This window comes from Pseudorca crassidens, chromosome 3 (genome assembly GCF_039906515.1).
Source record: "Pseudorca crassidens isolate mPseCra1 chromosome 3, mPseCra1.hap1, whole genome shotgun sequence".
In the NCBI taxonomy this organism is placed as follows: domain Eukaryota; kingdom Metazoa; phylum Chordata; class Mammalia; order Artiodactyla; family Delphinidae; genus Pseudorca; species Pseudorca crassidens.
In genome coordinates, this window is record NC_090298.1 from 1329691 (window position 1) to 1343716 (window position 14026).

Genomic DNA, 14026 nt, shown 5'->3' on the forward strand with positions numbered 1-14026 from the left:
CCAGATCTCGCCCTTCCCTGTTCCGTCAGTGAAGACGCCTCCCTGCCCTGTTTCTCCCTCTGCGCTACCCAGGGCGTTTCTCTAGCGAAACCCCATCCACCTGACCCCTCAGGGTGCGCCGACATCGGCTTCAATACCAGACGCAGGCATTTTAAGAACAGTCCTGGCCTGAGAGGTTCTTTAAATTTGCTCCTTTTAACAAACATAGAGAAAAACCACATCACACGTTCATTTCTGGGAATGGGGTAAATGCAGCATCTGAAACCTTACATGTTATGCCAGATCAAAAAAAGTGTTACAGCCAGAGAAATTTATTTTAAAATAGAAACATACATACATTAAGCCTTAAAATAGTCAAATTTTAAACAAAAAGGAAAAAAGCCGTTTGATCCCAGAGTCTGCACGGAATGGATTCAAAAAGGCGTCTGATATCCCCTCAAGGACTGTTTACAGACCCCGAGACGAACTCCCCCGGGTGGGGGCAGGGCAGTGACAGCGCAGCCCCCGCCAGCGCCGGACGCTCCCGCAGCCACGGTGACCGGACAGACGTCCACGCGGGCAGCGGCGGCAGTGCTGCCAGCTCCCGTCGGACACAGCGTGACGGAACCCGGGGACGTGAGGGACGTTCAGGGTTTTGGCAACGCAGGGGGCGTGATGTCAGGAAGTTCCACCAAAGCCTCTGCGTGGCTGCGAGCAGCCAGGGTCGGGCTCAGTCTTCGTGGGGTTTCCGCTGGGGATTCCCCTCGTAGGACTCCCCGAACTCGTTCACTCTGCTCTTATCCACGGGATAAAGCCTGCAACGAGACCACGCGTGCGTCACGCCAGCTGGTTTGGACAGATGCGTGCGCGTGTCCTGGGCGCTCGATGGCCAAGACCCGGACGGTCGGCTCACCACGGGAGAGGCGCGTGTGGGTTTGCCCCGTGCCCTCCCGGTGTTCTCGTGACGGTCAGGCCAGAGCTCTGCCCTTGAGGCCGATGAGAGGACGAGGACAGGGATGCCCAAGGAGAGGCAGGGCTGGGATGCGTCCACAGGGGACCTGACCCCGGGCCCCCGCTGCGCAGCACAGGGGCTGAGGCAGCTCCTCCGCCGGACTCCGCTACAGCAGCTGCGAGCGACCCTCATGCCGCACGAGAGCCGTGTGCTCGAGGGGCGATCAAATCAGACAGAAGCGGCGCTCCGGCACCCAGGCGCCAGGCGCCAGCCACCACCCACCAATCTCTCCCCGCAGGACCAGGCGTGGGTCTGCGGCCCGAGCGAGTCCACTGGGGCAGCAGCGCCGCAGGCCGGCACTCACCATCGCTGGTACAGGTACACGAGAAACACCACGTCGTCCCTGAAGCAGGCCAGCCGGTGGGAGGTGGGCATGGTGATGACGAAGGCGAACACGTCGTCGATGAAGGTGTTGAAGGCCTATGGCGGGCGGGCGGGGCCGTGGGACAGGGCCCCAGCACCCACCCGGACCACCCAGGCACACGGCCACGCCCCTGCGCTCGCGCCGCCCAGTGACCTCAGGGCCACCCCGCGAAGCGGGAGCCAGCCGGGGCGGGAGGGGCTGACGCCCAGGGTACCCCCCTGCACAGACTCCAAGGCCCAGCGTCCCACCTGCTCTCCGCACGCGGGACCCAGGAGCACCACCTGGGAGCCTGGCTATCACGGTGCCGGCCTGCCCGAGAACGGCCAACCGGTTCTGAAGGCAGAAGCATGTTCTAACCATTGCCCCGCCCCAAAGCCGCTCGCTCTAGTTCACAGCCAACCCACCTGTGTGTGTGGGACAGGCCATGACGCGCTAAGACAGCCCTCGGCCAGCCCGGCCCCGGGAAACTGGACGCGCCGTCTGGGTGGACACGGACCCAGCACCCCAGACGCTGGCCACCGTGTCAAGGGCGTCTGCCTGCTCTCTGATTCGTGTCGGTGAGCAGCAGCACGGCTCTAACTCGGAGAACCCCTTGTGCTGCTGTGACAGAGAAGCCTGGCCTTTCAGAGCCGCCGCAGGGCACCCTGTGTCTTAAAGGAGCCCCCGGCGCTCCTCCGCAGAGGGGCCTCCTGAGGCATGGCCCAGCCTGGCGGCAAGTCCCCGAGGGCCCTGAGCAGGCGAGGCACTGACCTTGTAGGTGAAAGCCTTCCAGGGCAGGTGAGCCACCGACTTCATCTGGGGACGGGGGGACGGAGCGCGTCAGCGGCGGCACGGGGACGCGGGGGGCGGCACGGGGACGCGGGCACGCGTCTTACCTTGTAGTTCACGAAGAGCTGGGGCAGCATGAAGAGGAAGCCAAAGGCGTAGACCCCTGAGGAGACAGACGCGGCGTGGAGGCGTGCCGTCTCGGGCCTGCGGCCGCTCCCGCCGGGCTTCAGGACCACCTGACCCCCCACGCCCGGGAGCACCGTCCTGCGGTGAACCACCTGCCTCCCGCCCGCGGGGCTGTGAGACAGCGCCCCTGCCCACGCCCGGTGAACGCGGCAGCCTGCGAGCCCGGCCCCGTCCGCCTGCAGAGCGGCCGCGCGGTCAGGACGAGCCTAGTGGGCGGGCGCTCCTCCCAGGACACAGGGCTGGGGGCTGGGGCTCCAGCGTGCCCTAAGACAGCGGGTTCACTGCCCGCACCCAACCATTCCACGGAGAGCACACCGCCCACGGCCAGTCCCGCAGGGCCCAGAGAGAACACGGGGCAGGGCGGGGCCTGACGGGGACCTCTCGGCGCACCGGGCCACGCAGCGGCGGGACAAAGCGACCGCTGTGAACGCTGCCTCTGAGACGGGAGACCCAGGACTCACCGTTGACGAAGCTGCTGACCAACCAGGAGTACCAGCTGGAAGGGAGGGGCGGGTGATGGCGGAGGCCGCAGGCCCCGGCGCTAGTCTGCTAACCGCCGAGCCCCACGCGCCCACGCTCTGCTCCCCGGTCCCGGGACCCGCGGGCTGGCCAGGGGCGACCCGCGCGGGGAGCGGCTTCCCAGGGGCCCCCGCCGAGGTGAGGGCAGAGACTTGGCGCCTACCGACTTTCCTTCACGACTGTCAGTGAGACGGGGCCACGGACGCCCGTGGGCGCCTCGGCCCCTGTGGCCCCGGGCAGTGTGCTCAAGCCCGAGGCCTGCGCCCGTGAGCATTCCCGACCCCGCAAGGGCCAGGGAGGGCCGCGCAGGGCCAGCAGCGGGGCAGGCCCAGGCCTGCGGCCGAGGGGCGTCCCAGTGCCGGCCCCACTGCTGGCCCAGCCAGTGACCCTGAGCCCCAGCTGAAGAGCAGCAAAGGCGACGTCCTACCTCTTATATCTGACATTCAGCAGAGAATAGACGGCGCCCCCGATGCAGAGAGGGTAAAGGAGGTACGACAAGTACTTCATGGCCTACGGGGGACAGAAAACGTCCGGTGGGAGTCCACCATCAAACCTGCAGAAACTTCCTGGACGGAACTCACAGACAACGGGGCAAACACCCAGAACGTTTAGGGCAGCGAAGCCAGTCTGTGTGGAGGATGTGTGTCAGTGAGCATCTGTGCAAACCCCACAGAACGTCCACCACGAAGACCGCACGGCACAGGTAACAGTAACAATACTGGCCCGTGAAACACAGCCAAGCTGACAGACCGACCCAGGGCAGAGAAATGACGCCACATCCTGGAAAGAACTCTGAGGAGATGCTCCCAGAACTCCGAGTTAGGGCTGCCTTCCAACTAACGCGGTGTGTCACCCTTAATTCTGATTTGAACTTTATCAAAAACCCAATAAAAACTGGGATGCAGCTGATGCCCATTAAGCCAGAAAATAAAATCATCCCTGCTCGGGAAACGTGTATCACATCAAACTGAAAACCACAGTTCCCCTCGGCAGGGGGAGTCCGATGGCCTAGGACGCAGAGCCTGTGGGGTCACCACGTCTCAGGGACAGAGGCTCAGCTCGCAGCCCCACAGCTGACCACCGGAAATAAGATATCTCCCGGTGGTACAGGACTGAGCACGGGCGCCCGCAGGGGCTGGGAAAGAGAGGAGCCCCCGGCCTCCCTCCCGGGTCAGGAACCGCAGGCAGGCAGGCTCCCTGGGGGTCTTGGCTCCAGGCAGGCATGCATGCCCCAGGTCGCCGCTCACCTGAGTGTCATACTCCTCCGTCTGCCTTTCAGATTCACTGTAAGTGCCGAACTGCAAGGAAATTCAGTGCAGCCGCGTTAAACCGCGGCCCAGGCAGGCGTCTGCGCTCAGCTGGGCCGCCACGCAAGGAGGGACAGGGCGGCAGGCTGAGAGGCACGAACCCTCGGCCCAGGCGTGGCAGTGCCCCCGCTTCAGAGCCGGGGGTGCAGAAGACCCGATGGCCCCAACCCGCGAGCCACACCGTGTGGGACGCGAGGCGGAAGCAGGCCCGTGAGCCTGTGCGGCGCTCCTCGCGCTGCTTCCTGTTCCCAGTTCCATTGAGTTTTGCAGTGAAGACACTGCTCTTAAAGCAAAGCGGGTTCCCTGGGCTGACTCAGATCAAGAGAAGCCGCATCCCGTCTCCGAGTGCCCTGCCCTTGACCTGGAAACCTGGAGTGCCGTAAACCCCAAGGCCTGTCACAGAAAGCAGAGTGAGCTGCCCGCCCGTAAACCTCAGTGACGCCCGAGCCCCCGCCCGAATCTGCCCAGGGAAGTGCACAGCAGACGGCAGCTGTCAGGGAGGCTAGGAACTGTGCTGTCATGTGGAGGCATCGCCCCCTGCAGGAGTGGGGAGGGCCACCCCTGAGCCTGGCCGACCACGTCCTGTCCGGTCACGGAGGTGGACGTGATGCTCAGCGTGCTGGTGCTGGGCCTACGCCTGGGGACCCCGGGCACATCAGAGAGCCCCGGAGAGGTGCGGTGACCCGCCCACTCGCCCCGAGACGCCCCTGCACCTCCCTGCCGGTCTGCAGGTGACAAGCTGCCCCTGGGGTCGGAAGGTCAGCAACATGAGCACGTGACGATCACCGGCCCTCACGGTGACCTGCATCTCACCAGGACGCAGCTAGGAAGTGCATCAGCAGTCAGCCTGCACGAGCAGACCGGCCGAAACCCGAAGAAGGTGGGCTGGGAGAAGCCGCAGGAGATGACACATCCCCGAGAGGGTGCGGCTGGGTCCCTACCTGAAATGCGGGCCTCAGGCCTCTCCAGATGACGGTCACCTTCAAGGCCTTTTTCACTTTCCACAGCTGAGAAGTTGAAAAGTCCACACTTCAGGCTCCAGGACCGGGGAGAAGCCAGGACCCACTCCTCGGACGGTGACTGACCAGGGCACCGGCCGCTCGGGCCCCTCGCGCCCCAGCCCAGCCCGACCCTTCAGCTACGCGCTGTTCCTCACCTTGCCGGCGGGGACGCCCCGGGACGGCCCCCGGTCTCCAGCCCACACCCAGTGTGCCCACGTGGACCTGGGCCCCTCCCCGGGGCCACTGAGGTGGCGCCGGTCGGGCCGTCCCCCCGCCCAGCCCATCTGCACTGGCGCCCCACTCCGCCTGTCCCCAGACTCGCCCTGGCACCTTCTTTCTGCTCCCTGGGGCACCCCAAGCCCCACGCCCTGCTGTGGCTGGGTCTCTCCAGGACCCTCCCTTAAGTGGGACCTGCACCACGGCCGTGAGGTCGGTTCCGCACAGTGACTAGTGCCCACAGGGGGTCCTGCCAGCACTTCCTTGATGGGCGGTGCCAGCGCCGTCCCCAAGCCGACAGCCGTGTGAGCCAGTGCCCACTGGCAGGGGCGCTGGAATACGACCACAGCTGAGGGTCCCGGTCAGGGTGGCGCCAGGGGCCTGCCGCCCCCCCCACCGCCCCTGCATCACACGTTCTGCTCCGCACGGCGTCCAGCGCAGCGAGAGCTGCACGGGCTTCAGCCACCGTGTTAGCAAGTCCCGTGGACAGACGGGCCAAGCTGAAGCTTCCGGGCCACGAGGAACGTGGAGGCATCGGCAGCTCTGCCCGAGGAGCCGCGGCAGCCACGCCCTCGCCCTGCTGCCGCGCCGGCAGCCACTTCTTCGGCAGTGACGCGGGTCCCGACTGCGCCGAGCGCTTGGGCACCGGAACCACAGACACGGCGCTCAGCCCGGCGGCCCGGAGGGCAGCTCACCTCGATGGCAGCCCCGATGCCTGCAGGAACCAGCACCAGCAGGCTCGTCCGCTCGTCCAGCAGGAACAGGAAGATGACCACGGTGCTGAAGCAGCGCCAGAGCACTGGGGAGAAACGGGCTGTGCTGAGGCCCGGGGAGCGGCCCCCCACGCACCAGCACCCTGACCGCTTCTGCCCCTTTGTCCACTACAAAGGAACCGTGGACCACAGGCGGCGACGGGAAATGCAAAACGATTACAAAAGGCTACGGCCCCAGCAGAAGGCAACCTCAGCAGGTGAACGTGTGTAAGTTACACTTACAGACACAAAAGGCACAGGAGGCGTGCTAAGAACACTGGTTCCTGACGGGATCCCGCACTCTAATCCCAGGCTCTCCTGCTTTCACACGGGCCCTGCGGAGCCTGCGTCTGTCCTTTAAAAGCTGCACTTTGTCCTTTCAGGTTGTGCTTTAGGAGATGCCGCAGCCGTGGAGACACTCCCAGTAGGGAGCTCCCTGCCGGGAGCTCAGGCCCCGGGACCCACAAGCCCCGCTCGTGCCACAGGCTGAAAAGGCCAGGGGAGGGCGCAGGAGGGCTCAGCGGGGGACCCTCCCCCCAAGGAAGCCAGAGGTCATGACAGAAGACCTCGAGACACGGACTCTGGCCTCGGGGGCCACCCAGCATCCCAGAGCACCCACTCGGGTGTCACTTCCGCAGGAGGAAAAGAACCGTCTCTTGCTGGAGACCCAGCTCGGGAGACAAGCAAGACTGTGAACCGACACAGACGGGCGCTGAGCACCGGCACCCGTGTCGCCTGCCCTCCGTGCTCCCAGGCTTCCGTGGCGCTCACCACGACAGCGGACATAGCACCCTCCCGGGCTGCTGCCACAGGGCATCTAAAAGCCCCTCCCGAACGAGAGCCACGGGCGATCGCAAACTGTAGGTTTCCAGACGAGCTTTATCCCCCGCCTGCATCAGCGGCGGCGGGACAGGCCCCGAGGGCGGGGGCAGTTCTCAGAGCACCTACCTGCTTTGGTGGACATTCCGGTCATGCTCTTCTTTTTCTTCCAGAAGCTGATATCATTTTTAAACGCTAGGAAATCAAAAAGCAGCTGGAAAGAAAACGGGACAGCGATGAGCCCCTCAACCTGTGTAGACAAGCCCGGGCCCGACCTCAGATGCTGGCCGTTCAGTAACACCCGTGTCTCCCAGCGCAGCTCTGGAAGATCCGGCTCCACTGGCGGCCAGTTCCCAGGCCCTGGGGACCGGCTGCAGCTTGGCGCCGGTGCCTCGCGGCCTCAGCCCTGCCCCTGCCCCCGAGCCCCCAGCCGCGGTGTGTAACGGGGGTTCTGCCGGCAGGGCTGATCCGTCACTCTCTGAACTGCCACGCCATACCTCCCACGAGCAAACGCTTGTTTTACAAAGTCAGTCGTTGATCTCACTGGTTTTGGATTTGTTTTCAAAACAGCTTCCAAAAGCAGCAGATGAAGCCCCAGGTCCTTCAGCTGGTCAGCGCCCGAGGTGCAGACCCTCTCCCGAGCGGGGTGGGGGGCAGGCCCCGCTGAGGGCCCGGGACCACTCACGTGGAACGCGGCCACGAAGAAGGTCAGCGCTAAGAAATACAAGTTGGTGTCGACGAAAATCCCTTTCACTTCGTCAGCGTCCTTCTCTGAAAACCCTGCAAAGGACCGAGACCCTGCGTGAGACGGACGACGCCAACCCCACACCAGAGCCCTGGCCGGGCTACCCCTCATCAGCAGGAAGAGCTCCGCGGGCCACACGTGCCCTTTCAAGGGGGACGATCGCACAGGCGGAATGGAAGCCGGGCTCCGGGGCTCCCGGGCTGGACTGAGCCCTGAACCCGGGGCACCCGCCCAGCGGCCTCACCGAACTGCTGCAGTGAGAACACAGCGTCCTGCATGTGGATCCAGAAGCGCAGCCGCCCCAGCGAGATCTTGTCGTAGGACACGGTGAGGGGCAGCTCGGTGGTGGAGCGGTTGATGACCTGCGGGGAGCGCGCTGTCAGAGCCCAGCCCCACGCATGCCGCTCCGCCCGGACCCAAGGCCGCGTCTCCCCTGCCCTCTCCCCCTGTGGGGCCCCAGCTGTCTTCGCGGCCCCGGCAGGGCGCCTCCCCCAGGAAGCCCTGGCACCCTGACCTCCCGCCCACCACCCGGGCCCTGCGCGTCTCTCGTGACCACAGCCCCGGGCGCTGGCGCCTCCTGGGCAGGAGCTGGGGGCCCGCCCGAGCGGCCGAGCCACGCACAGGCCCGAGGGAGCCCTGGCTACTCACCGTGAGGTCCTTGACCCGGCTGCTGAGCTGATCGATGAACAGGATGGGCAGGTAGTGCACCGTCTTCCCCAGCCGGATCCTGGGGGATTGGAGCCGTTTCAAGGCTGCAGCGAGCTCCCGGGCCCCCAGGGTGACCTCACAGAGCTCACTCCCCCGCATCTTCAGTGGCTTCTGGTCACAAGAGTCCCAGGACACGCCTCCCCAGGGCAGCAGGGGCGCCACGAACTACGTTCTTCCCCTGCAGAGCTGCCACCAGGAGGAGGTGGGGACCATGCGCACAGTGGGACACCACTCAGGACGCGAGGGGAAGCAAGGGGCTGCGTGTGCGTTGACACGGGGCAGCCCGCGACGTGGTGAGAAGCCAATACCCATCGACCCTCCACGCCTGGCTTTCACCCCATGATCCTTCTGTGCCTTTCACACTCAACCGTGTGAATGGATCATGTGTTCAGAAATTAGATTTTAGTTTTACAAAAGGGAAAACCTCATGACACCACCACAGGACCCACTGGAAACTGAAGAAGGAAACAATTCTGAGCAGAGCCATTTCTAGGTGCTATGTGACGACCCAGTGACAGGCTGTGATCTCACAGGGGGGCTCCCTGAAGTGTAGAGACACAGGATAATCTAAGTCAGTCACTCTAACAGTCTTGCTTACGATAGCAAGTGATGGGAACAGAACAACCTAATAATCAATTTTAAGCAAAGGTAATCGAGTCAGAGCTAACAGGACGCAGACACGACAAAACCTCCCGTGCACGGTGCAGAGGAATAGGGTCTCATCAAGGCTCTCCACTTTCCCTTCCAGCTTCTGCCAAGAGCAAAGGGCAAGATGACTGCCTGCCGTGTCATCGTTTCCCCTCCATATCCTGGCGGCAGCCGTGATCAGCAAGACACCCGGGGAGCAGGGACAGGCTGGGGCGCTCCAGGAAGCACCCCAGGCCCCTCGTCACAGAGAGGGCTCAGGAATGTGGGCACGGCCCATCTGCTTTAGGATTCTGGCCGGCCTCCATCCCTCCACCCGCCACCCACCAGGTCACCCCTTTGCCGTCCGCTCAGGGAGTGAACGAGCGATGCGCAAAGCTGGGCAGGTGAATGTGAACTACGGTGGCCTTCCCACCGTCCGGGCCTCAGCTCAGCGGCCAGACCAGCAGCACTTACATCTTCATGTACCGATGCACATCGGCGGGCAGGGAGGCCCCGTCAAAGACAAAGTCATCCACCATCACGTTCAGGGTCAGCCTTGGTCTCCAGTGAGACACGGGTTCGTCCAGGGCACTCGCTGGCCTCTTCTCAGCCTCGATCTGCTGCTACACGTAAGGACTGACTTAGAGGAAAAGACCAAGGCTGGAGCGGGAGGGGCCCGGGGGGGCTGAGGCAGCAGGGTGCTGGCACTGTCACCTGGGAACAGCCCACGAGCCGAGAGCACAACCGTAAGAAGGGCCAGCGGAGCATATGGGAGGACCCACGGCTGCCAGCTCCCCGACTCTCATTCCCGCGCTTCCTTCTCGCAACAGAAGACAAGGGTGTGCTGTTTCGCACCACGGGGTCCTGGATCGCACTGCCTCCTGTTTCGGGCCCTTGTCCGGAGCAGGGATTCCGAGAAGGACGAGGCTCCGGCACATTTGCAGAGGTGCTGGAGCTGAGAGCCCCGCCCTCTGCAAGGAGGCTGAAGGGAGCCGCCTCTAAACCAGCTCCACCCCGCTGTCTGGAAAGGGGCATTTCCATGTCTAGGGAACAAGCCTAAAGCTACTGAACTCAGAAACAAACTCTGCCCGCCAAGGAAATCTTGATTTCAGATCTAACTGAGAAGCTCTGTGAACCGTGTCGTTCTATTAACATTCATCTCCTCCCTAAAGCTACAATTTAGCACTAACAGTTACACTAAAAACGTTAGCGACAGCTAACGTTTATTCAGCACCTGTAAGTTCCAGAGACTCCTTCCACCCTTCACACCACCGCCTGGCACCCCAGAAAGGCCCACGAGGCAGTGTCGTGCGGTCCCCAGGGAAACAGAACTGAGGGGTCTCTCCAAGGACACACACGAGACAGCTGCAGACACATCCTGGAAAGCTGCCGCCCCTGGCGTGGATGACTTCCCTTGCATTCAACGTGGACCCAAATACCAGGATCGCTCCGTCCCACCCTCCACTGCGGTAATGACCGCGTATGTGATCTCCAGCCTTTCCCTGTACGTACAGCTTTCTATGGGTGTACAAAATACAATTTGCACACACACCTTTTTCATAATTTTGAGTTATATCCTTAGAATAAATATTCAAGCGTTGTCCTGTCCTACACACAGTGCAGTGTCTCCCAACTCTAAGTTCTGACTGCAGCTGAGCTCTGCAGAAGGGGCTGCCCTGGACCCATTGGGGTGCACACACGCTCTCTGGGGGCTGAGAGGTCCTGTGGCCTGAGAAGGCATCTGGGTAAAGAAAGTCACTGAACAGGCTTCCCTGGCGATCCAGTGGTTAAGACTCCACGCTTCCACTACAAGGGGCACGGGTTCGACCCCTGGTTGGGGAACTAAGATCCCGCATGCCACACGGCACAGCCAGAAAAAATAAAAAACAAAAATCACTGAACTACTTAAACTGCACGTCACTAATTCGACATAAACTTATCTGCAAACCCATGAGAAGTTACTGAGCTGAAAATGTATGTGCCAGTAACATCTGATCGCTTCACTTCCCAGCAGTCAGTCCAGCGCCAGATGCAAACCGTACGTGCAGACACGTGTGTGTGAACTACAAGGGGGTCAGCAGGTTTCCTTCAGCCGGCACCGCTCACCTGTGTGGCAGATTCCCCAGTGAGCAGGTTCACCTCTTCCGGTTTGGGGACCATGTAGGTGGTCAGCGGGCTCACCAGGTGCACCTGCTTCCCGTCGTGCCAGGGCAGGACGCCGGCGTGATGGACAAAGATGTAGGCATACAGCGTCCCGTTGTTCCTGGTTTTCTTTGGAACAGAAACATTGACTGTCCTGCAACAAAACAAATGATGATTTCAATCACGTACACATTACGTTGTGTGTGCACAGAATGGAGACTATGCAAATATTTCCATGAAAAATGTTGTTTCAAACTCAGACCAACTGATTTTAGCTGAGAAATACTAAAAACGAGACCCAGCGACCTGGACGTTCCTGAAGTCCTGCGTGCGCACATTTATGGACCATGCCCTGCAAGCACGGCAGCTGCCCAAAAGCTGAAAGGCCTGCATTCCGGGCGCTGAGGTCACAGGCTAAGGGGGCCAACACCAAACGTGTGGGCCCCGCCCCCTGCCCCGCCCCCGCAGCGGCAAGAGGATGTGTATCCCGCAAGACACCACGCACCCCGGTGCTCACTCTGACGCCTCCCAGACAGCCAAGAGGGAAGAGGAGAACTTGTGACAAACACATGATCTTTAAAATTAAACTTGCTAGAATTTAAGAAACTAAAACCATAGCTTAAATACAGCTTCAAAAAGCCACTCTACAGACGTCAACGTTTATATTGCTTGCTCTGTTGCAAAGTTACATTTCACTTAATTACGATTTTCTGCCGAATTCTTTCCTCCGTCCCCTTCCCTTTTCCCTTCTAGACGACATAACTGAACCACTTCTGCCAGGAAAACACAAGTTGTTTTCTGTGGGAAACTGCGTGTGTAAGCTCTGTTCCCCACGTAGTCCCCACCATAATCCCCACTCCTCTGGAAGCTCCCCAGGGCCGCACCGTATCCCACAGCTGTCAGACGCTGGGTAAGCTACTTCCTAAAGGACAAACTCGGCGTCTGCTACTTTCAAGTAAAAAAGTTTGCTTGTGTGCGTATCACACACACCTGCAATGAAAACGTTCTACCGTGCACGAGATGGCTGGTGACGCTGCTTCTCCGTGGTACCCTCCTCACGTGCAGAACGCTGACCTGTCAACAATCTCAACGTCAATGATGCCTGCCTGTCACCCTGTCCACAACCATACCTTTCAAATTTGGACTCCACGTCAAAGTCCTCCACGTTCAAGACCAGGTCCACGTTGTTCTCGGCACCCAGGTTGGACCGTGTGGCGGTGTACACGCTGAGCTGGAAAGGACGTCAAGAAAGTCAGCTGGGCAAGGCCCCTGGCAGAAAGCACACAGAGACCTGACCAGCCACACAGGGAAAGGTGCATCTTAACTCCGCAAGGGACACAACTCCGCCCGGTGACAGGACGTTCCGGGACGCGCCTGCTGCAAAGGAACAACCTGCTAAAGTGTGTGGCTGCCTGATGAACGGGGCAGGGGTACAGGGACTCTGGACGCCATGTGATGGGGTGAAGAGGGGCACGGGGGCCAGCGTGCGGGGTCAGGAGCTTTAGGATTCGGGAGCGGGGAGGAGAGGACTCTGCCCAGACCCGGTCAGGTTCAGGTGCGAAGGGCCCGGCCCCGCCCAGCCCGAGATCAGAGGTCAGGTGCGAAGGCCGGCGCTCACCTGCAGCTTGGGCCTCCGCGCCAGGTAGGGCTGGATGCAGTTGCCGTCGCCGGCGCACGGGCGGGTGTAGACGATGCCATACATGACCCAGCAGGTGTGCACCACGTACACCACGAACACGCCCACGACCAGGCTGGTGAAGGAGCTGCGGCCGCTCCACATGGCGCCGCCGCCGCCGCCGCCGCCCGGCCCGGCCCGCCTCGCAGCCGCGGGCCCCGCCGCCCGCCCTTCCGGCACCCTGCCGGCCGCTCCGGCCGCCGCCGCTCACGCGAGAGCCGCTGCGCGCCGCCGCCACCACCGGGGAAAGAACGCGCTGCGCGCCGCGGGCCGCCAGCCGCCCCGCATGCTCCCGCCGCCGCCGCCGCCGCCGCCGCCGCCGACCTGTCGCTGCGGGATTCGCCGGTGCGCCGCTTCCGGGCCCGCGCCGCCCGCCGGAAGTGGGCGCGCCGCGCGGCCCCCTGGGAAGCGTAGTCCTGCCGCCGCCGCGCACGCGCGCACGCCTGCGTGGCTGGCGCGACGCTATCGTCACCCGCCTGCGCCGTCCTCCCGGCGTACCCCGCGGGGTCCGGGCGCTGGCAATTCGGCGGGTCCCAGGGCACCTATGGGGCGAGGGCATCGGGAGGGCCGGGGCGCAGGGCTCTCCAACGCCGCCACCACCGGAGAAGCGGGAGGGACCCTCGCACCCGGGCCAAACGGCGGGGCGGCGTGTGAACGCGGAGGAGCCGGGCCTGAGACGCGGCGGGGGTGTGCGCTGTTCTCAGCCTTTCTGAGTCTGGCGTTATGTCAACGTGAAAAATGGAAGAGAAAAGAAATAGACTCACTAAAGTCAGCGACCCTTTCGTGTTGATTTCCGTCGTCTTTAAATATGAACCCCCAGAGGGGCGCCTTTGAAGAAAAACACAGCATTTCTAAATGAAGGGCCGAGGCCCTTGTCAACGAAAGTAATCGATAAACAATCTATAACAATAGAAAAGAGTTTTATTTGAGCCAAGCTGAGGACTAGCCCAGAAGCCCGCTTACCAGGTTTCCCCGAGAAACTGCTCCGGATAAGCATGATTTTCGGCACAGTTTTATATTTCGTCAGAACAAAGAACATTAAACAAGTCAGATAACATTTCTTCAAGGTTTTAATAAAGAGAACAGATCAGCACGTAAACAGCGAATCAGTATGGCCTTGGCGCCTGGGAAGGGCTTCTTATCAAAGGAGGACCAGCATTGGCGTCCCAGGAAGAGCGCCATTTAATCTTTTTTTTTAACGTGGAC

At 62.0% G+C, this 14026-nt stretch overlaps 1 protein-coding gene across 6 annotated transcripts; it reads right to left on the reverse strand.

Moving 5' to 3' along the window:
- Positions 1-295: 295 nt before the first annotated feature.
- Positions 296-13102, reverse strand: CLPTM1L (CLPTM1 like). 6 transcript variants are annotated; one of them, XM_067730324.1, is made up of 18 exons: positions 12764-13102; positions 12276-12376; positions 11110-11299; positions 9478-9626; positions 8317-8395; positions 7913-8030; positions 7609-7703; positions 7053-7137; positions 6048-6151; positions 5077-5142; positions 4076-4126; positions 3256-3338; positions 2771-2805; positions 2231-2248; positions 2106-2150; positions 1604-1688; positions 1296-1411; positions 296-794 (listed from the first exon to the last, which is right to left on the reverse strand). In XM_067730324.1, exons 1-18 carry the CDS (start codon positions 12923-12925, stop codon positions 766-768), a joined length of 1611 nt encoding a protein of 536 aa, XP_067586425.1. In that variant the 5' UTR covers positions 12926-13102; the 3' UTR covers positions 296-765. The 6 variants fall into 6 exon arrangements, with proteins under 6 accessions (XP_067586425.1, XP_067586420.1, XP_067586421.1 ...); XM_067730319.1 differs by having other exon boundaries at positions 2231-2286; positions 12764-13099; XM_067730320.1 differs by having other exon boundaries at positions 2231-2286; positions 9478-9623; positions 12764-13098.
- Between the last annotated feature and the right edge of the window lie 924 nt (positions 13103-14026).

Bases quoted from the DNA above. Each gene is read 5' to 3' on its own strand.
- CLPTM1L (XM_067730319.1), bottom strand. From the start codon at position 12,925: ATGTGGAGCGGCCGCAGCTCCTTCACCAGCCTGGTCGTGGGCGTGTTC. The intron at 7,138-7,608 runs GTGAGTGGTCCC...TTTTCTTTCCAG, and splicing joins TCTTCGTGGCCGCGTTCCAC to CTGCTTTTTGATTTCCTAGC. The intron at 6,152-7,052 runs GTAGGTGCTCTG...GTTTCTCCCCAG, and splicing joins CGGAATGTCCACCAAAGCAG to TGCTCTGGCGCTGCTTCAGC.